At 41.6% G+C, this 26262-nt stretch overlaps 2 protein-coding genes across 9 annotated transcripts; one reads left to right on the top strand and one right to left on the bottom strand.

Annotated features, from left to right (window-relative positions):
• The first annotated feature begins 1020 nt into the window (after positions 1–1020).
• LOC109174649 (GTP-binding nuclear protein Ran-3) lies at positions 1021–3189 on the top strand. Its single transcript, XM_019323922.1, has 8 exons — positions 1021–1130; positions 1218–1287; positions 1738–1794; positions 1880–1997; positions 2127–2216; positions 2309–2488; positions 2639–2716; positions 2825–3189. The coding sequence occupies exons 1-8, from the start codon at positions 1128–1130 to the stop codon at positions 2892–2894; spliced, it is 666 nt and encodes a 221-aa protein (XP_019179467.1). The 5' UTR covers positions 1021–1127; the 3' UTR covers positions 2895–3189.
• Positions 3190–22253: 19064 nt separating this feature from the next.
• On the bottom strand, positions 22254–26038 carry LOC109174335. 8 transcript variants are annotated; one of them, XM_019323572.1, is made up of 6 exons: positions 25804–26034; positions 24596–25025; positions 24055–24367; positions 23594–23599; positions 23173–23228; positions 22891–22906 (listed from the first exon to the last, which is right to left on the bottom strand). In XM_019323572.1, the coding sequence occupies exons 2-5, from the start codon at positions 24992–24994 to the stop codon at positions 23206–23208; spliced, it is 741 nt and encodes a 246-aa protein (XP_019179117.1). In that variant the 5' UTR covers positions 24995–25025; positions 25804–26034; the 3' UTR covers positions 22891–22906; positions 23173–23205. The 8 variants fall into 8 exon arrangements, 7 of the variants coding, with proteins under 7 accessions (XP_019179115.1, XP_019179116.1, XP_019179114.1 ...); XR_002053052.1 differs by lacking the exons at positions 23173–23228; positions 23594–23599 and adding an exon at positions 22254–22722 and having other exon boundaries at positions 22819–22906; positions 24089–24367; XM_019323570.1 differs by lacking the exons at positions 23173–23228; positions 23594–23599 and adding an exon at positions 22254–22722 and having other exon boundaries at positions 22819–22906; positions 25804–26036.
• Between the last annotated feature and the right edge of the window lie 224 nt (positions 26039–26262).

The following is a 26262-nucleotide window of genomic DNA, read 5'->3' as shown; positions in this document are numbered from 1 at the left end:
AATGGAAAAAAGAGGAAGATGTGGGGGGTGGGGGGGGGAATAATAATAATAATAAAAAAAAAAAGAGAAATAAATGAAATGGAAAAAAGAGGAAGACGTGGGGGGTGGGGGTGGGGGGAAATAATAATAATAATAATAATAATAATAATAATAATAATAGTAATAATAATAATAATAATAATAATAATAATAATAATAATAATAATAATAAGAAGAAGAAAGAAAGAAGGACGAAATGAAAAAAAAAAAAAAAAGGAAGACGTAGCCACGTAGGGGAAAAGAAAGGGAAGAACAAAACACAGACAAAGCGCCACACGCAGGATCCGATCCCAGGACCTCGTGCACTGTTCACGCGATTTACTGTTCACCCGTGTCCACTCCTCCATTTGGAGAAAGCTTTTTATCTATTCTCCAAATTTGTATTAAAAGAGGAAGAATGGAGATAGAGATTGAATTTGGAAGAAGAAATTTAGTAAACAACTTCTCCAATTTTCCATTTCTCCACTTCTCAATTTCTTCATTTTTTGGAAAATCCTCCATTTTTCCAAGTTAGTAAACGACCCCTTAAATTTTAATACGGAGTATGTAACAAACTAATTTAAATTTTATAAAAATGTCATTTTTAGTCTTTTTACATTTATCAACTTATCAAAAAGCTAATTTTACCAAACACTTTCAATTATAGCAGCTAGCTTAACAGCTCTTCAGTTTTCAGCTCTGAGCTTATAGCTTTTTAGCTTTCAGCTCCTAGCTTATACCTTTTCAACTAGGTTTGCCAAATAGAGCCATTACCTAAATGTAAAAAATAGAAAAGTCTATAAATCTCACAAAATAAACTAAAAATAAAATATCCACCAACGGTTTAAATTTCAAAATTTGAATCTGCGTGATTTTCACGTGACATTACATCTGCGTAGGATCTACTCGAAGCCCACTAACTTTGATCCGACGGTCCAGAATATCGCGTTAGGATAAAGCTACATGCATTATAGTCTAGGTTTTCTGAAAAACCCTTCACCCACTGCATATATAAACTCTCCTAAATCTCGAAATTTCTCAAGACAATCATTCTGCTCTCTCTATAGCCTCCGTCTCTTGCTCTCTCGCTCTAACCAAGCAACGACGCTATGGTAAGATTTCTTTTTGTTTTGTATTCTTTTTAATTGATAATTATCATTATTGAGTTTTAATTTTTGATTTTTCTGCTATTTTGTTAGGCACTTCCAAATCAGCAGACAGTTGATTACCCAAGCTTTAAGCTTGTAATTGTTGGTGATGGTGGAACTGGTGAGTTTGGTTTTTGAATTATATATAATAATAATAATAATTATTATTATTATTATTATTATTATTATTATTATTATTATTATTATTATTATTTTTAAGAAATTGATTTGGGGCATATATCCTAATTCAATTGTTCCTTAGTCTATGTTTCATTTTATTAATTTTGGATTTATTTTATCTTGATTGATGTAGCCTTGTGTAAATTGATGAATTAATTGTACAGGAATGGTTTTATTATGGTTTTTTATTTTCAATTATTGGTTTTACTATAGTTTTTTATTTCCAATTAATATTGTCATACTGTTTTGGTTCGATCTGTTTGCAAAAGGATTAGGATTTATTATATTGATTTGCTTCATTATTGTATGTGGGATTTTTCAGTCACTGAATTTGAGTTTATTCAGTTTATTTTTGTTTCTTATTAAATTTCACAATGATGGGATTCGGCAGGAAAAACTACATTTGTGAAGAGGCACATTACTGGTGAATTCGAGAAGAAATATGAACGTTAGTCTTCCAGATTTAAGATTATTTCCTTTTAAATTTGTTATAAAGCACTTTAAAGTCTTAATTTTTCTTTTGTATGATGCAGCCACCATAGGTGTGGAGGTGCATCCATTGGATTTCTTCACAAATTGTGGAAAAATCAGATTTTATTGTTGGGATACTGCTGGCCAAGAAAAATTTGGTGGTCTTAGGGATGGTTACTAGTAAGTGATTAATTTGATATCATTTTCATTTCTTTAGTTACAATGCTTTAATATTGTAATTAATATAGTATAGATTTTGCCAAGGCTGTGATAGGTTAGCGTCTGATGGTTTTTTTTTTTTTTTTTCAGTATTCACGGACAATGTGCTATTATCATGTTTGATGTAACTGCTAGATTGACATACAAAAATGTGCCCACATGGCACCGTGATCTTTGCCGGTATACATCATATTAATATTAATTTAAAATTTGTAGGTTTGTTCATTTTTAATATGGTGGTTGTTGTTAATGTTTTTTGTTCTTTTGATTAGTGTTTGTGAAAACATTCCCATTGTTCTTTGCGGGAACAAGGTTGATGTGAAGAACAGGCAAGTTAAGGCCAAGCAGGTTACCTTTCATCGGAAGAAGAATTTGCAGTATTACGAAATATCTGCAAAGAGTAATTACAACTTTGAGAAGCCTTTCCTCTACCTCGCCAGGAAACTTGCTGGGTATGACTAGTCAAACTATATATATATATATATATGTATGTATGATGATTCGGATTGAATGCAAAATTATCTTTTTTATTTAATTGAATGGTTTTGGTTTTAATGTGGCATTTGATGATCTGATTGAGTATGAAATATCTTTTTTATTAGGGATCCGAACTTGCACTTTGTTGAGTCGCCCGCACTTGCTCCTCCAGAAGTACAAATTGACTTAGCTGCACAACAGCAGTACGTTTTTGTTTCCTTGTCTCCCTTCCTAATTTTTGTCCCTGTTGCGATGTTCATTGATTCGGTAGGAGATGTGGTTCTAAATTGGTTGTGTTTGTTCTGTTTTAGGCACGAGGCTGAGCTAATTGCTGCTGCAAGCCAACCTCTACCAGATGACGATGATGACACCTTTGAGTAAATCCATCCATTGGCCGATTGGAATGCACTTCATATTTTAGTAGCAGAAAAGCAGCTTTTATTTTGTGTTGGGTGTCACCATTTTTTTCAAGTGGGAAGGTGCTTATGAGTACGTAAGGGAAAATATGAATGATTGATGATGGTCTTTATGAGATGTTGAACTAATTTTGGGTATTTTTTTACCTGATTTGTTGTGGGGAAGTATTTGAAGCCATATAAATTCATGTCCTTCCTATTGAGTGTGGATCTATGTATTAATGGATCATTTGAAATGAAAGGTGTTTTTAATATCAGCTCTTATTTTTAGCTGAGATTTAGTTTTTTTTTTTTTTTTCTCCTTTTCCTCGAGACTTAAAATGGGAACGGGCTCTATTAATTTTTGCTATAAAAATTCAAATACATGAAATATATTCTGTATATCTTATTTTTAATCAATATATTTATCTAATTTTTTTTATTTTATATTTTTAGGGGAGCTCTTATTAACCTCATTTTAATTTTCTCCTGTAGCATAGGGCATTTGAAGTTATATTTTAATTTCATAAATATACAGTTAAGAGCAATACCATTTGTGGCTCTCTAGTTTTTGTATAGACAAAATAAATGGCTTTGTTTGTGAACAGGGCTTTGGGTTTCATGGTAGTTTTTTCTTTTGCAAAAACAATTTGTAGGAGAAAAAAAAACAAAGAAAAAAAAATAGAGGCAGATACGGCCAAGGGCGATTCGGAGTTGCTGTCATATTAATAATAAAATAAAATTATTATATTTGTGTATATATATATATATATATATATATATATATATATATATATTAATTTCGATATTTGTATTTTATTTTTTAAAGAATTAGTATTTTAATTTTAATTTTATAATTATAATTATTATTTCAATTAAAATGCATGTATGTTTATTTAAAAAAAATGAAAAAAATAAAAATATAGTGGAGTTAAATGGTGAGTCCATAAAATGGGGAGAGAATTTTTGAAATTAAATGAAATAGTGGATGATGAAGTGTATAATTATTGGTAGAGAAATCTCACTAATGAGGTTGTTAATCAGTGCATATTTTGTGGTTTTTAAAACAGTGAGTACTGACATGTTGGAGAGAACAAATTTTGTTTGTTATGCAAAAATGAGTTTTTGAAAAGAGTGTGTGAGAGAAACTGTCGTGCATGGCTGGCGCGAGCATATGTTTTTTTTAAGTGTCAGATCAATTTTTTTTTTTCTTTTCTAATCATACTTACAAAAACTCTTCAAAAAAAAAAAAATCACTATTATAGATGCTCAAACAAATCTAGCATATGCTTCATCTTGTACATTGTCAGTCACTTTTAAATTTCACAGTAGTTGTATCCTAGGATATCTTACTCAAATTCAGAGCTGTATTTGACTTTTTTCAGTTGCATTTGCAAGTAGCAAAGCCATGACTCAGTCCTCCAAGTTGTGACAATGGAATATGCAAATATCCTTATAGCCTCTAATACTATGCAGTGTTGGTTCATCTTTGGTTCATGCATCTAAAACATCTCACTTCTGCTAAAAGATGCCTAATTGCCGAAATCAATCATATCATTATTCATCAATTTCCTGTTAAAAAAGTTAGCAAAGGATGTCTGTTGGGTCGCTTTTCAATTTGGATTGGGTCAATGCAGATTTAAGTTCTCATTTAAATGATGGGGTCTCCTTTCTATTTGTATTAGATCAAATCGATTCAAGTTTTTTTTTTTTTTTTTTTTTTTTTTTTTTTGTTTTTGTTTTTGTTTTTGTTTTTTAAGTGAGATATTAATTTGATATATATTATACATCCAAAATGGATAACGGTTGAATGTTAAATTGATTCTAAAAGTGTACTTTGTTTGTATAATTCAACTTTTTAAAAGAGTTTGAATTGTATAGCATATAATCTCTCTCCCTTAGTAGGAGGGTGTTTGAGTTTGAAAATCTAGTTTTGTCAAAATTTGAAATGCATATAGGAAAAGGATGTTCATATGTTTTCTTGTTGCAAAAAAAATAAAAAATAAAAAATAAAAAAAATGATAGGTTTTACTCCCTTTGTCTCATTTTACATTGTTCTTTTTATTATTTATTAGTCAAACAAATTCATTCATCTTTGGTGTTTAATAGTACTTTTAATACAATTTATAAATATATAAATTTTATTTTATATACTAATACAAAACTTAAAATTATGAAAATTGAATTAAAAATAACTTATGAGTGTATTCAATCAAAACTTTTATAGATTGTCAAAGAGTTTTAAAGTGATGAATTTTAAATGATTTTTATAGAACATTTCTAGACTTTCTTAGAATCTTTTAAACTTTCATCAATTTTGTATGAGTCAAGTTTGAAGGACAAACATTTATAAACTTTTTTTTTTTTTTAAATCATATTAAAAAGTCTACCAAAGTTATTAAAAGTCTAATACTCCCTCTGTCTCATTTTACATGTCTTACTTTCCTTTTTAGTTTGTTCCAAAATGTTGTCCTATTTCCAAAACTGAACATCACCATCATTCTACTTTGGAATAAGGGTCAAATAGGCCATCGAATCGCACACAATTATGCAATTAGGCCACTGAACTCAAAAAAGCTACAATTGAGTCCCTAAACTAACCTATTTCAAGCAATTTGTCCAATTTCCAGGTTTTCCCCATTTTTAACCGGTCACCAATTTAAAATATTTTTTAAAAATATTTTTTTAAAAATAATTAACTAAAATAAGCTAAAATAAATAAAAAATAAAAAAACAATCGTCTCCGCCGGAGTAGCCAGTAGGGAGAGAGACCGGAGCTGGCAGCGCGCGGGTCGTCCTCGGAGACTTGGAGTTCGCATTCGGCAGTTCCGAACTTCCGCTTCGACTTTGCAGAGAAACCGAGAGAACTGGAGAAGGCCAAACCGCACTGACAGCGCGCAGGTCGCCGGCCGCTGGTCGGAGACTCGGAGTTCGCAGTCGACAGTTCCGGCGTTCCGCAATTTCCTCTTCCGCTTGGTGCCTTCGCCTTCGGACAGTGAGCAGAGAGTGAGAGACTAAGAGAAGAAGCCATGGCCATGGCCGGAGACGTCTCTGCGGAGATGATGTTCTTTTTACTTTTTTTAAACTCTTTTTTTTATATAGCTTATTTTAATTAATTATTGTTTTGGTTTTAAAAAAAATAATTATTATTTTTAAAAATATTTTAAATTAGGTGACCTGCTAGAAATGGGGAAAACCTACAAATTAGACAATTTGCTTGAAATGTGTTAGTTTAGGGACTTAATTGTAGTTTTTTTTGAGTTCAATGGTCTAATTGCATTATCGTGTGCGGTGGCCTATTTGACCCTTATTCCTTCTACTTTTTACAAATTACTCTTACGACTTTTGCTTTCTTTATTGCTTTTATTTCCAAAAGTGAGAAAGGTGAGAGGCTAATTGGAATACACATAACATTCACTTAAATTTCTTAAAAACATGCAAAAAGCAAATGAGACAACCAATTCGGGACGGAGGGAGTATATAATATATATTTTTATGTATGTATATGTATAACACTCAGAATTGTTAACAACTATATATACATACTACACATGTTGAAATGGAAGAGCACATAGAATAGCACAACGTCGCCATATGTATCAAGATGTAAATTCCTTCCATAAATACCGCCGTTGTTTTTCATAATTGGAGGACATAATATTTTTTTTATATATATTTATAAGGGACGCTTTTAACCTTGCTCCAAAAAAGATAAGTACATAAATGACTAAATTTTATACATTTCCAATCACTCAAAAAAATAATCTTATCTCCTAAGCTAGATATACTAGTTGGATTTCTAGTTGAAAATTATTTTCCACCACTAAAATTCCATAGAAAATTTGATCTTGGCTATTAAACGCCCTCTAAATTCAAATTGTTAAGTTAGTGCAAGTGTTACAGTGATCAAACTTGCACGTATACCTAATCTAACTAAAAATACGAACTCAATAAACATAAATAAGTCTAATAAGTATGGTAAATCAACTAGTATAAGACAAAAATGTGCCTACAAGAGACCGTATTAAAACCTAGTTGTTTGCAATAATAAAATTTTTACTATGATTTTTTATAGATATATTTGTGAAAATAAAAAGATAAAAATCAAAAGTATATGAGTATTTATGAAAATTTTGAAATGTACCGTAAAATTTGATAGGAATAGATATATATATAAAAAAAAGTTTGTCTGATTTAGACAAAAAAAAAAAAAAAGTCTGTAGAGAAAGTTGAAAAGTTGGGGTTGGATGGTTGAATTTCAACTATTTATATTTGTAAAGGAAAAGTCTACAGGAATCATATTCTAATATAGTTTATAAAATTTAATAAATTTTGAATACCAATAGACTTTTAAAGATACTATAAAAGTTTGAATCAAATACCAATATACTTTTAAAAACTTTTTAAAAGTATGAATAAAAAATCGGTATACTTTTAAAGACTCTTTACAAGTTTAAAAGTCTAGATGAAATACAATCAAGCTTTTAAAGTCGTTAAAAGATTTTAAAAATTTATAAAGGTCTTGATTGGATATACCATACTTAGTCAAATCTCGTTAACCAAACTAGACAGTAAAAATGAGAAGAAGTGAGTACTTATTTGCTTGAGTCTATCAATTTGTATAATGCTAGATTAGGACAAGTTAATTTTAATTGTATTCAGATTAATTATCATGGACTATATTCCTACCTTTCAAATTAATGTTAATCACAAATGTTAAGTTTGTGTTGAAACAAAATTAACAAGAACTCTTTTTTAAATCAATTGAAAGGAATATGAAAAATCACTTAAATTAATCTATAGCGGTGTATGTGATTATATGTGGTAATAAATATTTTACTATCTTTATTGATAGCATTTGTTACTGTGTAATTACTTAAGGACAAATATGAAATATTGGATAAATTCATTATATTTATAATAAGGGAAAATAGCATTTCCCCAAGTTGTATATTTATAAAATTTTTTCTCTCTGAATTATTTATGTAAGTACATTAGTCCCTTCAATTATTTTAAAAGTGACAGTTTTTCCCCTGATATATTAAATTGACATTTCTACCCTTAAAGTAAATATTTTATTTATTTTTCTTCTCCAACAAATTATTGCGTATACTTAGGGATGATCACGGTTCGGTTCGAACTGAACTGAGCACTATAATAATCGAATTGAAAGTTTCTGATTATGATTCAGATCAGAACCCAATATTTGGATTTCAGTTTATTAAATTTATGATTCGAAAAAACTGGATCCTGATTCGTAAATCGGCGGTTCTGGATCCGGTTCACGATTTTGGACTGTCTTTATTTTAAAATAGTCTAAATTCAACAATAAATGTATTTATTTTTTCCAGTTCGGAACATGAATCGGCCGTTTTGGTTCGCGATCTTGATAAACTCTAAATATCGGGTTTCACTTCTAAATTGCAATTGAAATATTTTGTTTTGGTTGCTATAATGTCTGTTCGGTTTGAACCAAATCATGATCATAACTTGTTGAAGAAGAAAAATAAATGAAATATTTATTTTAAGGGTAAATGTGTCCATTTAACATTTCAGGGGGGAAAATATCTACTTGAATAACTCAGGAAAAAAAATGATATAAGTATATAACTCAGAGGAAAAAAGTGTTATTTTCCCTTTATATTATAAGAATGAAGTGAATAACTAATTTAATAGAAAAATTAATAAGGTGTTGCTAACTTAATAGTGATCAGGGTAAGGTGTTGAGTATGAGACACTTGTTGGTAATTACTGCGCCCAACATCATGGTATTGTTCATGAGAGAGCGACACCTCATTCACCTCCATTAAATGGTGTTATTGAATGTAAAAATTACACATTGAAAGAGATAATGAATGTAATGTTGATAAGTTCACATTTTCTCCAAAATATGTGGAGTGAACTTAATTATTTTGTTAGTAAATGAGTCCCATAATCCAAAAATGCATAAGGGCATGATTTTTTTTTGATATACCTAGGGTTTCCACCGACACAGTGACTAATTCCCTTGCTGAGTTGTATGTACTTCTTTTGGGTGGGATAATTAGTCTGGAGATTAAAGCTACTTCATTTTCAAAGTCAAGGATTAAAGATCTTTGGTTAAGGATGGATGAGTCCCTTTCACTCAACCACACTCTCGAGGTTACATAAGAGCATGATAGTAGAGTTGAGAAATGCGAAGATGTATTTCAAAGTAGGTCTACCAAAGAACCTAGTACGTCAAAATGAAAATTCTACGAGGCTATGGATAATGAGAAAGAGGATTAGAAAATTAATATGAGCAAGTGCCCTTCCCTATGGCAGCATCATATCGTGTCGCACCTCTTTGGGCTGCTTTCGATCGCCTTTGTTGCTTCTTTCATCTACCGCACAATCACAAATTGGTCCTTCTTGTGGCCATAAACCCCACACTTTAAACAGACAAAATGTACACTTTCATATTTAATCTTTCCTATTATCCTGTTCAGCAATAATCTATACTAGCAAGTAAGAGTTCTATTATATGTACTTCCAAATTTTACTCTCTCACTCTTATTTCATGACATGTCAAATAAAGATTGATTATTTTTATTATGTGGATCCCAAAGAATATGTTTACATTAAAAATTTGTGAGAGGAAATCCTCAAATTGGGAGTAAGAAATGAGAGTGCATATAATATTTTTTAGCAAATAATGACTTGGTGATGTCCACCTCCACACAAAGCCAAGAAAACTTCCCTCTAGATACCAGGCTACTGACATCATCACTCCGAATGTGCTTTCCAATTCTTCCTCCAATCTTTCTCAAGAAAATTAGATTGTAGTATTCGATAAGTAATCCCATGAATTTGACCCATTAGACGATAAGTTTCTCTATTTTCTCAGTTAATAACATATTAAAGTCTGAGCACCATTCTTTAACAATAAGGTAATAGTGTAACACCATCCATAGGCCTCCAAATTTGGCATAATCGTAGTATTAGAGGCAAATTTGAGTTAATACCCAATTTAGTTCTCGACTATAGTGATTTTTCCGATTTAGGTTTAAACGAATTTTTGTGCTTAATTAGTGGTAGGAACATTTTGTGTTCAGATTTTGATAATAACAAATGATAGTAATTTTAGTCTCCAATTCTTTTACATTCTAGACTTAGGATTATCTCTGTTCACATTCGAATAGTCTGAATAGAATCTCGAGTAGTCACAATTATGTTAAACAAATCAATCCGAATGTTAACTCAAACGGTCACGTTTCGGTCAGTCTCAACAAACAACTCGAATGGTTACCTTTCGCATAGCTCGAGATGAAGACAAGAAGACTGAAGATTGAAAATTCGAAAAGTATAAGAACGAATGGTAAAGTCAACCATTCGTAACCGAAAGGTCGCAAAGGTCGAATGATGGAAGGACCTACCTTTCGAAGTGGAAAGCGGACCGAATGGTAATGTCAACAATTCGAATCCGAGAGGTTGTAAAAGGTTCAAGGTTCGAAAGCGTTAACCTAGTTAACCATTCGAAAAGAACTGCTCGAGACATTCTCTAAGTCAACAGTTCGAAACCTTAATATCTTAGGTGAATGTGTCCAAGGCAAAGTGAGTCCTAGGAGCACATCCCAAGAAAGATTTTTCCCTAAAAGCCAAGACATTTTGTGCAGAAAAAAAATGATACGTTCAACGCAAAATAAGTCACTAACGGCTGGAAAGTCTGACAAGTCACCTACCCTCCAGATTACCCGTTAGTCTCTACCCACTCCTTAATATCTTAGGTGAATGTGTCCAAGGCAAAGTGAGTCCTACGAACACATCCCAAGAAAGATTTTTCCTTGAAAGCCAAGACATTTTGTGTAGAACAAAAAGATATGTTCAGCGCAAAATAAGTCACTAACGGCTGGAAAGTCTGACAAGTCACCTACCCTCCAGATTACCCGCTAGTCTCTACCCACTGGTTAATAGCTGTTTGATATTGGTTTCCCTCCAACAGACTTTTTTCTAAATGCCTATAAATACCTTCTCTCAAAGAGATAGAAGGTTAGCTGGTCAATTTATAAGAACTCTCTAAGTATTCAAAACTTTCAAGTGTTTTTCGCACTAGTGACCAGTAAGAAAGAGAGATAAAGCTTCAAAGTTCAAAAAATCCAAATCTCAATAAATTTGTGCCGCTTTCTTTGTGAAGATCAAGACATTTCAAGCCAAGATCTCTCGGTTGGAGAAAGAATAACTATTTTTTTCAAACTTGTAAACTCTACTCGTTAGAAGTAGAAAGAGGCGTGGTAGATTGGTTATAGTCGAAAAACCTGGTGGAGTTCAAGGCCATCTTGTTGTTCAATGCTTAAACGTCCTATATTGTACTAAGAGATAGTGCAATCCTCCTTAGGAGTTCGAAGGCGAAGAGTGAAATAGACTGTGTTGGCCGAACCAGTATAAAATTTCTCTCTACTTTATTATTTTCATTTTCATTATATATTATCACAAGCAAACTTAAGATTCTCAAAGAACAAAGTTAACGCAAATAAATTTTAAAACAAGGTTACCATAATTTCCGTTGTGCATACTCTTTAAAATATTAAAGTCACCCCTCAAGTACTTTGATGAATTGTAAATGTTCCAAGGGATAGTGATTTTTTTCAATTTAGTCCTAAACGACTTTTTGTGCTTAATTAAGAACTCAACTTTGTTGGGTTTTCTTAATTGAGTCCTCATTAAAATATGGTAGGGAATACCCCGACCGACATAGCGTTACCCCGACCGGTGTGCCTTCGTCCTTTTCTTCTTGTCTTTGCAGGTAACAGGTCGGGTTTCTTGTGAAGAACCCGGTCGGGATCCGACCGGGTGTTACCCGAGTGGCAGTGTCGACCACCGAGCGGTAGCCCTTTAGCGAGAGAGCTGACGAGGAACACGTGGCGACTCCACGCATTGACAAGCAAGGCACCCGGGACGGCGACACATGGCTGCTACGTGGGCAGCATGCCGGACGCCCGGATTTGTGTCTCCGGCTCCGCGGCTATAAATACCCGCGATAGCGACAGTGTGGGGGACTTTTGGACGATCGATAGGTTGTTATTAGAGAATCCTGACCGCAGCCAGTCGGTACTCAGAGCAACCACTTAGATTGTACTTAGGGCCTTCACTGTGATCAATAAGAGTTGTTTATTTGCTTTAATTGGTCTCATATTTACTTAATTACCGCATTACGTGGCAATTAACACTATCATTTTGGCGCCGTCTGTGGGGACCCGTGCAAGAAAGCTATCGTCTTGACGAGCACCCGGTCTCTTAGCAATCATGTATCCGTAGGCATACAACAACTTCGCTGACGATCAGGCGGATGCAGCGAGCTCATCCGACCACCAGGCGACCAGCAGCAAGGTCAGACAATGGACCTTAACCTCAACCTTTCGCCACCCCATCTTTCGAATACATACCCGGCCGCCCAACAGCCGGTGAACTACATCCAACCGGGATACCCAACACCTGGTCAACAGTACCAGCAGCAGCAAATGCCATATCCCGGCCAATATCCGTACCCGGTCCCTCCTCAACCGTACGGGTACTGGCTCGGTCAACCGATGTATTACACACCACCGGTTGGCTACCCACCTTACACGCCTGCGTACACGGCTCCAGCCGCCGCCCCTCCAGTTTACCCGGCCGCACATGTAGAGCCGCAGCATCAGCCCACTTCCCGGGCTCGACGCTCGGCTCGTTCGCGGTTGGGGTCGGGGGGTGCTGATGCGATGGAGGCACCACAGCAGGCCCAGCAAGCACCGGAGGTTCCAGCCCGAGCGGAGGACCCCGAAGAAGTTACCCGAGCGGTGGCTTTTGACCGTCTTCGACTGGCGATGCGACAACGCTTGGGACCCCAAGACCCGAGCCGGCAGTCGGAAGACGTACAGATGCAGGAGGCTAGCTAGGAGGCTTCATCTGGGCATAGCGGGTCGAGATCTCACCGTCGGCAACGCGCTCGGGACACAGCCCAAGCCGCCCAGACGGCCGAGCTCATCGAGACCCGAGGATTGCTGCATACCCTCCAGGCGGAGTTCGCTCAATTCCGGAATGAGCACCCTCTGAGAGCCCCGGTCGACCAATCGTCCTTGCTCAGGACGCCCTTTATAGCGGAGGTGATGGCCCAGCCATACCCGCTCGATCTAAAGGTCTCCGGGGAGAAAAGTTATGATGGCCGTACGGACCCTGAGGTCCATGTCAACGAATTCTACGGCAACATGATGTTGAAGGGCGTATCAGACGCCGTGATGTGCAGGGCTTTTTATTCCACGCTCACCGGTCGGGCGGCGGAATGGTTCCGAACTTTGCAGCCGGCCTTGATTGCAGATTTTAACGCCTTGGCGATCAAGTTCGTGAGAAAGTTCATCACCTCCAAGGTGGTGAGAAAGTCCTACATGTACTTGGAAAAGGCCAAGCAGCTCGAAGGGGAAAGCTTGACCGATTTCCTCATCAAGTGGAAGGCAGCGGTCGGGGAAGTCGAGCCCATGGACGACGCCACCGCCACCCACATGCTTCACATTTCCCTCCGGGCGGGATATCTTTACCAGGATTTCATCTTACACCCCCCGGCCACGTACGAAGAGGCCCTTCGAAGGGTCACAGATTATGCCAACGTCGGCGAGGCGAACGCAGTGAAACGTTCCCAAGAGGTCGGGACCTCGTCCCGTAAACCGCCCGGCCGGGCGGAACATCGATCGAGTGACGATCATCCCCGATCCCGCACCAGGCCTGGTGAGTTTACCGCCCTGAACTGATCCGCAGCAGAGGCTATGCAATACGCCCAGTCCTGCAATCTTATCAAACTCCCCCATCCCGATCAAGACGGCCCCGACAAGAGTAAGCATTGTGCTTACCACCGATGTGCCGGGCATGACACCGAAGAGTGTACCCACTTGCGCCAACTGTTGGAAGATCTGCTCAATCTTGGGAAGTTGGACAAGTGTGTGGGGAAGAGAGAAGAGACAAAGAAGAATACCGATCGGAGAGATCACCGGCGTTCTCATCACCGATCGTTCTGATCGTGATGGACGCTCTGATCGGTCGGGTCAGGACCGAAGAGATGATCGAAGAGATGACCGACGGGATCCTGATTCCCTATCTAGCAGCCGACCGGCAGGAAAGCCGACCATCCACGTTATTTTTGGTGGATTGGATGACGCTTCCCGACCGAGGGATAATTGCCCGGTCGCCATAGTGGACTCCCGAGACACCGGGAAGAGGCAGAAGATGGAACCCATAACCTTCACCCTCGAAGATCAACCTAGCAGCGGTGACCACGGCATGGAGGCGCTCGTGGTCACAATTGATGTCAAAGGGACGGATGTCCAGAGGGTTATGGTGGACACTGGGAGCAGTGTCAACGTCCTTTATTTGGACGTGTTCGAAAAGCTTGGACTCGATAGGAAGGAGCTGACTCCGGTCGGTGTACCACTGTCGGGATTTACCGGGGCGCTTATCTACCCCGAAGGGAAAATAATGCTCCCAGTTGAGATCGGCACATCCCCGAAGTCGATCAGGACGGAGTTGGAGTTCGTTGTGGTCAACCTGCACTGCGTCCACAACATTATCTTAGGCCGACCCGCAATCATGAAGATTGGTGGGATAATTTCAATGCCTCACCTGCGCATGAAATTTCCCACCCCCAATGGGGTCGGTGTGGTCCGTGGCGATGTCCAATCCGCCCGGAAGTGTTACACCCGAGCGGTCAACAGACATGACTCCGGTCCGTCTTCCCGGGTGAACACGATTGCCAAAGAGGAATCTAAAAACCGGAAGGAACAACCCGAGCCTTCCGAGGAAATAGAGGAAGTCCCCCTGTCCGAGGACCGACCGGACATGAAGATCAAGATTGGCCGGGCCCTCACCCCCGAGCTCCGAGCGGAAGTTCTGGCAATACTCCGAGAGTTTGCTGACATCTTTGCATGGGGACCCGAAGATATGCCCGGGATCGACCGATCGGTAATTTGTCACAAGTTAGCCGTCGATCCTGCAGCAAAGCCGGTCGTACAGAAGACCCGGCACCTTTCATCCGACCGCCGCGAGTTTGTCAAAGAGGAGGTCAAGAAGATGGCGGCGATCGAACACATCCGACCGGTGATTTATCCCGAGTGGGTGGCCAATATTGTTCTTGCTCCTAAGCCCCCAGCTTGGAGGATGTGTATTGACTTCACCGACCTTAATAAGGCCTGTCCGCTCGACCCGTATCCACTACCGAGCATACACCAGATGGTCGACGAGACGGCCGGGGCCGAGTTGATGAGCTTCATGGATGCATTCAAGGGATATCATCAAATAATGATGCACCATGAAGATGCGAGCAAAACAGGAATTACCAGTTGCGGCTGAACCCGACCAAGTGCACATTTGCGGTTCAGACCGGGAAGTTCCTCGGCTACATGATGACCAAGAGGGGAATCGAGCCCAACCCGGCCAAGGTTAAGGCAATTCTGGACATGCAACCACCTTCTACCGTTCGGGAAGTCCAGCAATTGACCGGTCGGTTGGCAGCTCTCAGCCGGTTCCTTACCTTTCTTCAAGGTATTGCGTAAAGTCAATGGATTCGTCTGGGATGACGAATGCCGAGCGGCTTTCGATGAGCTAAAGGAGTACCTCATGTCACCAATCGTGCTCTCGAAGCCCGAGCTCGGAGAAGAGCTAGACGTGTACCTCGCCGTGTCCGATCGTGCAGTAAGCGCAGTATTTTGCCGAACCGGTCCGGAAGGGGTCCAGCGACCGGTGTACTATGTAAGCCACGCGCTACATGGTCCCGAGCTCCGGTACTCCCAGTTAGAGAAGGTCGTCTATGCCTTGTACATTGCCGCGTAGAAGTTAGCTCCCTACTTCCAGGGTCGAGCGATTCGCGTTTTGACCGATCAGCCGATCGGGCCAGTCCTCCGAACTGCTTCATCATCCGGTCGCCTAGTCAAGTGGGCGTTAATGCTGACCTAGTATGCGATCGAATACCGACCAAGACCAGCCATCAAAGGTCAAGCCCTTGCAGATTTCTTGGTCGAGTGCACCGCCCGGGATACCCGACCCCCCGAGGTCGCGGATCCCGAGGCTGAGTGGTGGTCGCTGGCTACTGACGGGTCGAGTAGCAAGAAAGGGGCAGGAGGAGGAGTGGTTGTCACGAGCCCGGAGGGATTTAAGGTCTACTTTGCCCTTATGTACCAGTTCCATCCGACCAATAATGAAGCCGAGTACGAAGCCTTTGTTAACGGCTTACAGTGTGCTCGGGACTTGGGGGCTGAGTACATTCGAGCTCAAACGGACTCCGCGCTCGTGGTCGGGCAGGTTCTCGGGGATTATGAAGTGAACGGAGAACGGTTACAGCTATACAGAGACCTGGCTATGGAGAAGCTTACCCAGTTCCGGGGGTATGCCGTCCGGCACATACCCCGATTGGATAATGCCGATGCGGACATCTTGTCCAAATTGGCCCAAGACGCTCCGGAACACATGTCGAAGATAGCCCGGATTCTGGTGATCCCGAGACACAGCATCCATCGTTTACCGGTCAATCCAATTCAACCGGTAGAAGACAATTGGATCACCGATCTGAAGGATTTCCTCGAGCACGGTCGACTCCCAGACGACCCCCAGCGTGCTCGGAAGGCCAAGCTTAGAGCCCCGAGGTTCCAAGTCTTGGATGGTCGTCTTTACAGGCGATCGTATGGAGGCCCTCTTATGCGTTGCTTGACCGCATTTGAGGCCGATCTGGTAATGAAGGAATTGCACTCGGGCATTTGTTCGTCTCATCAAGGAGGCCGATCGTTAGCACGTCGAATCATGCTGATCGGGTATTATTGGCCGTCCCTCCAGCTGGACTGTGAGAAGTTAGCTCGGGAATGTGAGACGTGCCAATTATTTGCCCGGATGCCTGGACGACCGGGTACCTTCTACCAACCGATCACGACTGCAATTCTCTTCGCTAGGTGGGGGGTGGACATCTTGGGACCCTTCCCTCAGCTCTCCGGTCGGAGAAAATTTGTTATCGTCGCCATTGACTACTTCTCCAAGTGGATTGAAGCCGAGCCGTTAGCCACGATTACCTCTCAGCAGTGTGCTCGGTTCTTATGGCGCAATGTGATTTCCCGCTTTGGTGTACCCGTGCATCTCATCAGCGACAATGGCCGCCAATTTGTAAGCCAGTATTTCCAAAATTTCTTGGCCACGATCGGGACGACTCACGTCCGATCGTCGGTGGCTTACCCGTAGGGAAATGGACAAGTGGAGAACGCAAATCGGACAATTCTAGAGGGTTTGAAAAAGAAGCTACACTCGGCCGGTCGTAGTTGGGCCGATGAGTTGCCATATGTTTTATGGACTTATCGGACGACCCCGAGAGAGGCTACTTTGGAGACCCCATTCGCACTTGTCTATGGAGCAGAAGCCCGACTCCCGATCGAGGCATGGATCCCGACCGACCGAGAACGAACTTACAATGCGGAGGAGAATGAACACTCGATGGTCGTGGATCTCGATGGGGTCGAGGAGAAGAGAGAGCTAGCCGCTCGGCGTATAGCCGAGTATCAGATGAGAGTCAAGAGTTCCAAGGACGTCCGGGTCAACCCTCGTTATTTTCAGGTGGGAGATTACGTTCTACGACGACGGGAGGCCAGTCAACCTTTGGAAGGTGGAAAGCTAGCTCAGAATTGGAAAGGGCCGTACATCATCAGCGCTGTCGTACGGCCGGGGACATACCGACTGGAGACAACAACCGGTCGGGTAATCGAGGGGACTTGGAATTCCGAGCACCTCGTTATGTTTAGGCATTAGCCTATTTTTTGTAATTTTAGACGAAGTGGGGGCTTGACCTGCGAGTTAGTCCCGGTCGTCGCTTGTATTTAAGTTTATTGTTGTAAATATTTTTCAACCGCCTGCGAGCGGAAAGGTTCAATGTATATATGATCGGTGATTGCTCGACCGTTTGCACACGGCGGCCCGATCGGTCATTTTCTTTACCTTCATTACACGCAGGTCAAGTCCACATCACGCTACCTCGACCGGACGAGTCCATCGACTGGTCACATGCACTCCTCTTCGGCGGACATTTGGGTCACGCCACCGATCGGGAAAGCCAGAGCTCCCAGCATAATTCCCCGATCTGTCAAACTTCTTTCCACTATCGCACCCACTCGTGCCTCAAGGGCACAATAGTGTGGGGGCTGGGATGAAGAAAGTGCTGTAGGTCCGTCGCTCGGGAACACCCCGATCGAGGAGGCTTACCAGTTTTCAAAAATTTCGACAAGGCCGGGAGATCGGGTAAACCTGATCGGGCAGGCCATCACAACGTCGGAATTCCTGTCGAAAGATGCACGACTGGGCCGTAAGGCCGCGAGGTCGGGCATTAGGCCAATCAAAAGACGCACGACCAGGCTATAAGGCCGCAAGGTCGGGCGTCGAATGAGTCGAATGATGCACGATCGGGCCATGAGGCCACAAGGTCGAGCATTGAATGGGTCGAAAAGTGCATGACCAGGCCATAAGGCCATGAGGTCGAGCATTAGGATGTTCGGTGCATGTATAACTGAAAGCAAATAAGGACGAATGATACAAGTTGGACAAAAAAAAAACGAATTTCATTCATCAAAAAGGTGCCCGGTACAAACTCGGGACCGGGCTCCCGATCAAGGTCACATGCAAGAAAGAAGTAAAACCTATTTCTACTTCTTCGCAGGCTCGGCCTCGCCCTTCTTCGAAGGCTCCGCTTCGCTCGGGGTAGCTACGGCTCCGCTCGTCTCAGTTATCTTCTCCTTCGGGTCGAATGGCGGAGGCCCCGGGTCGGGAATGTCTTGAGGGAGCATGGTTAGAACCAGCTGAAGATCATCTCCTTCGAGCGTTTGCTCCATGATCTTCTGCGTTCGTTCACGCATCTTCCGTTGGCCGGCTTTGTATGCCCACCGACCAAACGTCCACACCAGCTTCTCCCCGACCTCAGTGCCCCGAACGGACCGGAGGAATCGGGTGCCCGACTCGTTGTCCCGGAAGAGCAACCGGGCCAATTCGTCCGGGTCGTTCTGACGAGCCTTCAGCTCGGCCACTTCCCCGATCGCCTGTTGGGCGACCTTCTCCGAGAGATCCTGCTCCGCCTTCGTCTTCTTGAGCTCAGCCTCAAGGTCCCGGATCTCCTGTAATCGCCGGTTGGCGATCTTCTTCAGGGCCTCGACTTCATTGGCCTGCAGAGCCCGTTGTTGAAGGAATTGGGCCGCTCGGGAGATCTGCAATACGAAAGATGGTTGGGGTTAGCCCGTTTGAAGACACTTGCACAGAAAAATTAGGAGAAGGAAACGTGTTTACTTCGGCCAGGTCGTAGCCGATCTTCTCGGCTACCTGGGTCGGGGTCAGCTTCCCCAGGTCTTCCTTGGTCGGCCCGGCGTTGTCGATCCGGGCAAGTATGGACATGCCGTCCTTGTTCCCCCCGGTCGAGGGGCTCGGGCTGCGTTGTTCCCGACGGCGTTTCAGGCCGCCACTCCCGGCCACGTCCTTCTCCGCCACCTTCTCTTTGCCTTTGCCGACCGCCACCGGGCGACCAGGACCTTAGACGCATCCACCACGTAGCCTTCGGGCGTGGTGACGGTCGACGCGCGACTATCGGTCGGGCAAGCGGAACCTCCTTCTCCCCGGCCGGTTTGGTCTTCGGCTTCTTCTTGCCAAGCGAGATCTTGGCCACCGGGGGTAGAGGGGCGTCCTCATCTCCAAAACCCGCCATTTCTGCAAAACAAAAAGAACAAGGCAGTTAGATCGGTTCAAAACACGTTCGGGGTGTTAAGGTCGGGAGGAATGGTTAGTGTTAGACCTTTTCCCTTCCGCTTGCCCCGAGCGGGCATCCTTGCAATCGTTACGCCCCTAGGCTCGGGCTTGTACTTTTCGGGCACGTCATACACCGGCTCGGGCAGGTCGGCCGCCTCGTAGCTCTCGGGCGTTTTGAAGATCCGGTATTCATAGATTTCACCGGATATCTTAGTAGCCGCGTCCTTGAGGGCCGGAGTCTCGGCTGGGATGACTTGCTTTCAAAAGCGCTGACTCCAGACCCTCTCGACCGGGAGGATCCACTGCTCGTACTTCACCGAGAATAGCCGGTTCTTCCATCCCCGGTTGTTCCCGGGCATGCCCTCGATCGAGCACATGTCCGCCCGGGATTGGGTCATTAGGTACCCGCCCCCGTATGTGGCCGCCAACACCTTCACCTGGTAGATGAAATTGAAGAGCTCCATGGTGCAGGCCAAGTTGTGTCAACCGCAGATCTGCGGGAAGCACGCGATCATCCGGTGCGCGTTCGGGCAGATCTGCCCGGGCACCACCTGGTAGTAACCCAGGAACGCGGTGAGGAGGCCTGAGAAGGGGAAAGTTATCGGGGCCATAAGGGAGTCATAATGCATCCCGAGCCACTTTCACCGGTGCCGCTCGATGATGTTCCTGAGCTGCCTGCTGGTGTCGAACTCGACCCGACCGGCGAGTGTTGCGGCGATTTTTGCTGCTTCGCCTTTGGTCAGCTTACTCATTTGGGTCTCGACGCTCTCGTTGTTGAGGAACTCGAACCCGTCCCCGCCGGCCCGGCCGGGTCTTCCTCAACCAGCTCCGCATCGTCTGCCCGATTGCCCTCTTGGGGCTCGACCTGAGGGTAATCCCCAATTACCCTCGTAGGCGTTTCCCTAACGCCTTCGGCCGGGGAATTTCGTCCGCTCGTGGACGCTTCCCCGCTTTCTTCGCTCGAGCTCCCCGATCCGCTGGAGCTCGACCCCGACGTCCCAGACGAGCTTGAAGACCTTTCTTGCTCGGGGGCTCGCTCGGGGATTTGTTGCGGTCGTTGAGCAACCTCTGGAGAATAGGACATGATGTCCACCTCCTCGCTGACCTGCTCGACCTCGTCGTCGTAGTCTGCGACCGAGACGTTCTGGCTGTCCGAGTCCGACATTCTTTCTACCTAAAGGTCGGTCGGGATTAGTATAGGGCTCGGGACGTTTGGGTTGAAGTTAGTCTTATCATACCGCTATGCAAAGCTTAAAGTAAAAAGCAAAGCAAGGAAGTAGAGAGCTTACCGATCAGGGAGACTTTGAAAAGCTTGAAGTTGATTTGCTCGGTTGATCTGCTGAGGTACTCGCTCGGGACTCTCTGAGTGTGCCGATTGAATCAGAAGATTGAGGAAAGTTCAAATGAAGGCCTCAAGGGCCTATTTATAGGAGAGCGTTTGGGCGGAAAATCAACCCACTTGCGCGACATGACCGTTGCTGACTTCGAGGCGTCCATTGCAGTCGCAGAGGCCGGCAGTCGTCAACACGTGGCGAGGGAGGGAATGACAGCTGGCCGGTCGGTTTGGTGGCCGACGGTTGGACTTCTTCACCCCGTCCCGTTTTATCCCGGACGGTCAAAAAGGCCCGGGCTGGGGGGCCCCGACCGACATAGCGTTACCCCGACCGGTGTGCCTTCATCCTTTTCTTCTTGTCTTTGCAGGTAACAGGTCGGGTTTCTTGTGAAGAACCCGGTCGGGATCCGACCGAGTTTACCCGAGTGGCAGTGTCGACCACCGAGCTGTAGCCCTTTAGCGAGAGAGCTGACGAGGAACACGTGGCGGCTCCACGCATTGACAGGCAGGGCACCCGGGACGGCGACACGTGGCTGCTACGTGGGCAGCATGCCGGACGCCCGGATTTGTGTCTCCGGCCCCGCGGCTATAAATACCCGCGATAGCGACAGTGTGGGGGACTTTTGGACGATCGATAGGTTGTTATTAGAGAATCCCGACCGCAGCCAGTCGGTACTCAGAGCAACCACTTAGATTGTACTTAGGGCCTTCACTGTGATCAATAAGAGTTGTTTATTTGCTTTAATTGGTCTCATATTTACTTAATTACCGCATTACGTGGCAATTAACACTATCAAAATAACTTCGTAATTTATAACCTCTATTAATACCCAATTTAGTCTTCAACTATTAATAGTTTTACCCAAGTTAGTCTTCGACTATAATGGTTTTACTTAATTTAGTCTTTGACTTTACTGATTTTATCAATTTAGTCATTGATTCTAATAGTAGAGGACTCTATTGGGTAAAATCATCAAAGTCGATGACCTAATTTGTTAGTCCCGGTAGAGTTAGAGTACAAGACTAGAGGGGATGAATATACTTCTATAGATTTTCAAACTTTTTACGATTCGTCAAAGTACAATTCAGCAAGGCCTAGGCGGTCAGCGCCTAACCGGCCTAGACCACCAATTATGGTGATACGCTAGGCGGCCGGCCGGCGCCTCGACGGGATTTTTACAACACTGATTCCAAGATCTCCAAGTGTTGCAGTATTCAGCCTAGAAAACCAATCGTTGCTGAACCAATTGCAATCTGTGGGATATAATGACCCTTTAATAATAAACAAGCAATCCTGATCTGGGTGCTTGATAATTGGCATATTGATCAGTCAGGTGCTAACACTGCAAATTCAAATCAAATAAACAAACAATCTTCAAGTTCATTTTAGCCTGTCCTCATATTCATTTGACTTGGTCAACTGAACATGCAGTACAATCCAAATGAACATAGAGGATGATCCGAAATGTTGGCATCACCTGCCACTTTACACAGGTCCACAACCCTCTCTGGTATTTCAGCATTAGCAGCAACTGAATGCTGAAAAATAATGACAGAAATGTTTTTACTGTTATTCAGCATTTCAAATTTCAACAGAAATCCAAAAAGAGATCCTTGAAGAAGGTGAGAATAAGATAACCATTGTCCAGTTATATGAACAAATCCCAGAAAGAAACCACCTAACATGTTGGTGGAAGATATAATCCTTGCAGCCTCCATGTAGATTGCAACCCTTCACTTACTCCACCTACACAAGTGGTGAAAGTAGTCCACCCTGATTTGAAATAAATCAAAAAGAATAGATAAAGCAAAACAAAAATACAGTAAAAAAAAAAGGCAATACAAGGGGTTGGCCTTGCTGTGTGTACAATTGGACGCATGAATCGTCTCTTTGTCTATTCCATTAGAATCATATTCCTCCACCGGTGACCCTGGAAAATGCAGGGGATATATGAATAATATCCTTAAAAGGGATTTCATATGCTGCCAAATTGTCCATACATGCTTACTCAAAACCAAGTAGCATGAATAAACCCCTATGCTAAATTCTAAGCGTTCTGCAAATTCTAATGACCAATCTGAGATTCAAATTTGTCCAATCAGAGCAAAAGAATGCGCAATAAAGTTTTGCAGAAATATGATAATCCATAACAGGAAGGTGTTGCATATAAAAGAGAAAAACAACCTGTATTCTTACCATTGAACAATACAATAAAATAAACTGCCGCTTTCATTTGGTGCTTGTAGGTTCTGATAAACACAGAAGCATAACTTTCATATCAGATGTTTCTGCTTTCAGATATCAATTCTAAATTGCCACACATAAATACATTATAGTCACAGAATGCAAAGAAACAGGGATTGGAATCAAAATACGAAATTCTTCATAATCTTTTTTTACATTTTGCTGAAAGCATTTATTACACAATCCTCTAGTTACAAAAGCTCCTGTCTGGGAAATTAGGGAATTACCAAGACAATAGATATAAAATGGGGCATGTAACTTTCCTTTTACAACTCTAAAAGGGGTGGAGAAGCATGAACCTATTATATACAAGAAACAAAGAAAGCCCCTTGACAAACTATTAACTGGGATAATTGTTAATTTTAGCAGAAATTAGGTTCTTTAACTCCATCAAATGTTCATCATTAGAAATATGGAGTTGAATGCGGAGATTTGTGAGCAATGCTTCTTGTTCCCAAGTTAAGGGCCCAGAAGCATGCAGTGCCTCCAAAGTGCAGCGATAAGCATGCAACTCTAACCTATGAATACTTTCTGCAAAATCCTCTTCTAGAGGAGGATTACTTCCCTCCTCATCACCTGAACGGTAAACTGACTCAGCATCACTACAAGGGGCATCTGACACTTGAAAAGGAACGGGTACTGAATGACAATTGAACCTAATTGCACTAGAACTAGTAACACTACAACTGCCAACAGAGCTAGCATCCCTATCAGAATCACTAGATTCTGAGCTTCTCATATGGGAACAGCAAAGGGCACCATCTAGTTTTGCTTTGTCCATTTCATTGTATCTGTTTGATGCAACACTAAAGGAAGCATGCATGTTTTTCTCACCTAGAGTTTTTCTTTGGCAAGCAACATCATCTACCTTTTTCAGTAACGGTGCTGGAATTACTCTCCGTTTCGGTCCATTTGCCTCCACAATTCTTAGTTTCTGGAAGTTTCCAGAGTGTGTTTCAACAGCAGAAGAGCAGTATGGAGACATCCTCTTCAGAGATCTTGCAGAGACTACATGAGAGTCTTGAAATCTAGTGTCATCTTGAGTTTTAGCCCAAGGATCAGGGCGTGGCAATTGGAAGCTCATCTTTTGATAAAAATCAGAAGTTGACAGTTTCTGAGATTTGACAGGTTGACATTCTCCATTACCCTATAAAAGCAAAACAATACAAGATCAGAATGGCTCTGATATATACACATCTAATTGCAAAGAAATTTAAAGAACGGATAACATTGGAGATGGGTACACTGGTCTAAAATGCATTACAAAAGAAACTTAATAAAATTCAACCAACAAGCAAACTGAATGTTCAATGATTGATGTAAAGACACAACTCTAGTTCTAAATATGAGCATTGGTCAAATAAGAAGAAAGTACCTTAGACATCAAAACCCATTCGTTATCCTGCCAACATTGTCTGCTTCTCATTTCTGTTCTGTGAAAGCTAAATTCCTGAAAGCACCCAACTAGTCTCACCAAATAGTAATCTCCTCTAAAAACCTTGACAACAATGGCAACTTTCCATGAATAGTCATTAAACACCTCAACAATGTCCCCACAAAACCAACTCTCTCCACCTTGCACTGAAGGGGGACAAGGCCTAATAAACTTCCTTGATACCCTTTCCACCATTGATTCATTTTTCACTGGGGAAGCGGAATCAAACCTCACAGTATAAGTATGGCCATTCCCGGACAATATATCTGCTCTGCGCCATGAGACTGGCACCTCTGCTCTGTCCATTACCTCCACTTTGCTTCCTCTTTTAAACTTCATTAGGGCAGGGGTTCTCCAATTCAAACTAAACCTGATCATAACCAAACAAATAAACAAACAGAAATCTGTAAGAAACAGTAGAGGAAATTCCTTCACAAGATCACTGTAGCACCAAAAAAAAACATATTCAGTTTCTTGATAAAGATAGATCAGAACAAACTTGTGTAATCTAAAAGCAGATTTCTATGAATCAATCACAGCAGTGGACCAGAATCTCAAATCATAAAGAATTTAGCAAGTACATATTTTTTTGCGCCCATACAAAATATCGGTCAAAACAAAAAAGTGGGAATAGACTTAACCAAAAATGTACTTTAATTCAAAAAGGAAATTTTAAAAATAATAATAAAAAAAAAAGAACTTAGGTAGAAAAAATAATAATAACCTTCAAACAAAGGTAAACATCTAGAGCAAAAGAATTCCTTTCTTGATGGAAAAATGCACAAATAAGTACTGTAATTACTAATTACTGGGCAAACAAAACTGAACAACCGCGTCAATAAATAATCAAATTTTCATACTTAGAAAAATTGCATTAAAAAAAGAAGCAATGATCAGAATGAACTCAGATAAAAGTTAATTAGTGATGAAACTAATTATAAATAATGAAAAAAACAGTTTAAAAAATCATTAAGAACAGTAAAAATTTTCTAAAAATTTCTAAAATGTGATCAATAGACATCCAACAAAAAAATTCGAGTCTAAAATAAAAAAGAGCTGAAAGAAATTAATCAATCAAAGATTAGAATTTGGATAATTAGGGTTATAAAATCCTAAAATTAAAACACAAATTCTAAAAAATCACTCACTTTTTCCTTGAAATTCCGTTAAATATCTTGATAAATAATGATTCTTTGAGTTGTCGATCGGTTTCTTCCTGTATAAACGCAGCTCCAAAGATGAATTTGGGTTTCTAGGGTTTGATTGTGAGGGGAAAGTATAAATTGGGGGAAAATGCAAAACAGTAAATAAGCAAGGGTGACGAGGGCATTCTGGGAAAATGAAAACATTTGCTTGGGTTTCAAAAACTAAAATCAACCAGAAAAACGTAAGGATACGCCTCCTTTTCCTTTGTACAGAAACCACCTAAATCGTGATGGGATTCCATCTAGTAACACACCCACGCTCCTGATCATGTGCGTGTCATACACTCGCCTCCTCTCTCCATTTCTTAAAAAAAAAAAAAAAAAAAAAAAACTTTTAAAAACATATATCACCAAATTACAAAATCATAAAAAAACAAAAATAATAAAATGCCATATGAGCTT

The sequence above is a fragment of the Ipomoea nil genome, unplaced genomic scaffold (assembly GCF_001879475.1).
Source record: "Ipomoea nil cultivar Tokyo-kokei standard unplaced genomic scaffold, Asagao_1.1 scaffold0642, whole genome shotgun sequence".
NCBI lineage: Eukaryota > Viridiplantae > Streptophyta > Magnoliopsida > Solanales > Convolvulaceae > Ipomoea > Ipomoea nil.
The sequence above is the reverse complement of the archived record's forward strand: the minus strand, read 5'-3'. Positions and strand labels throughout refer to the sequence as shown.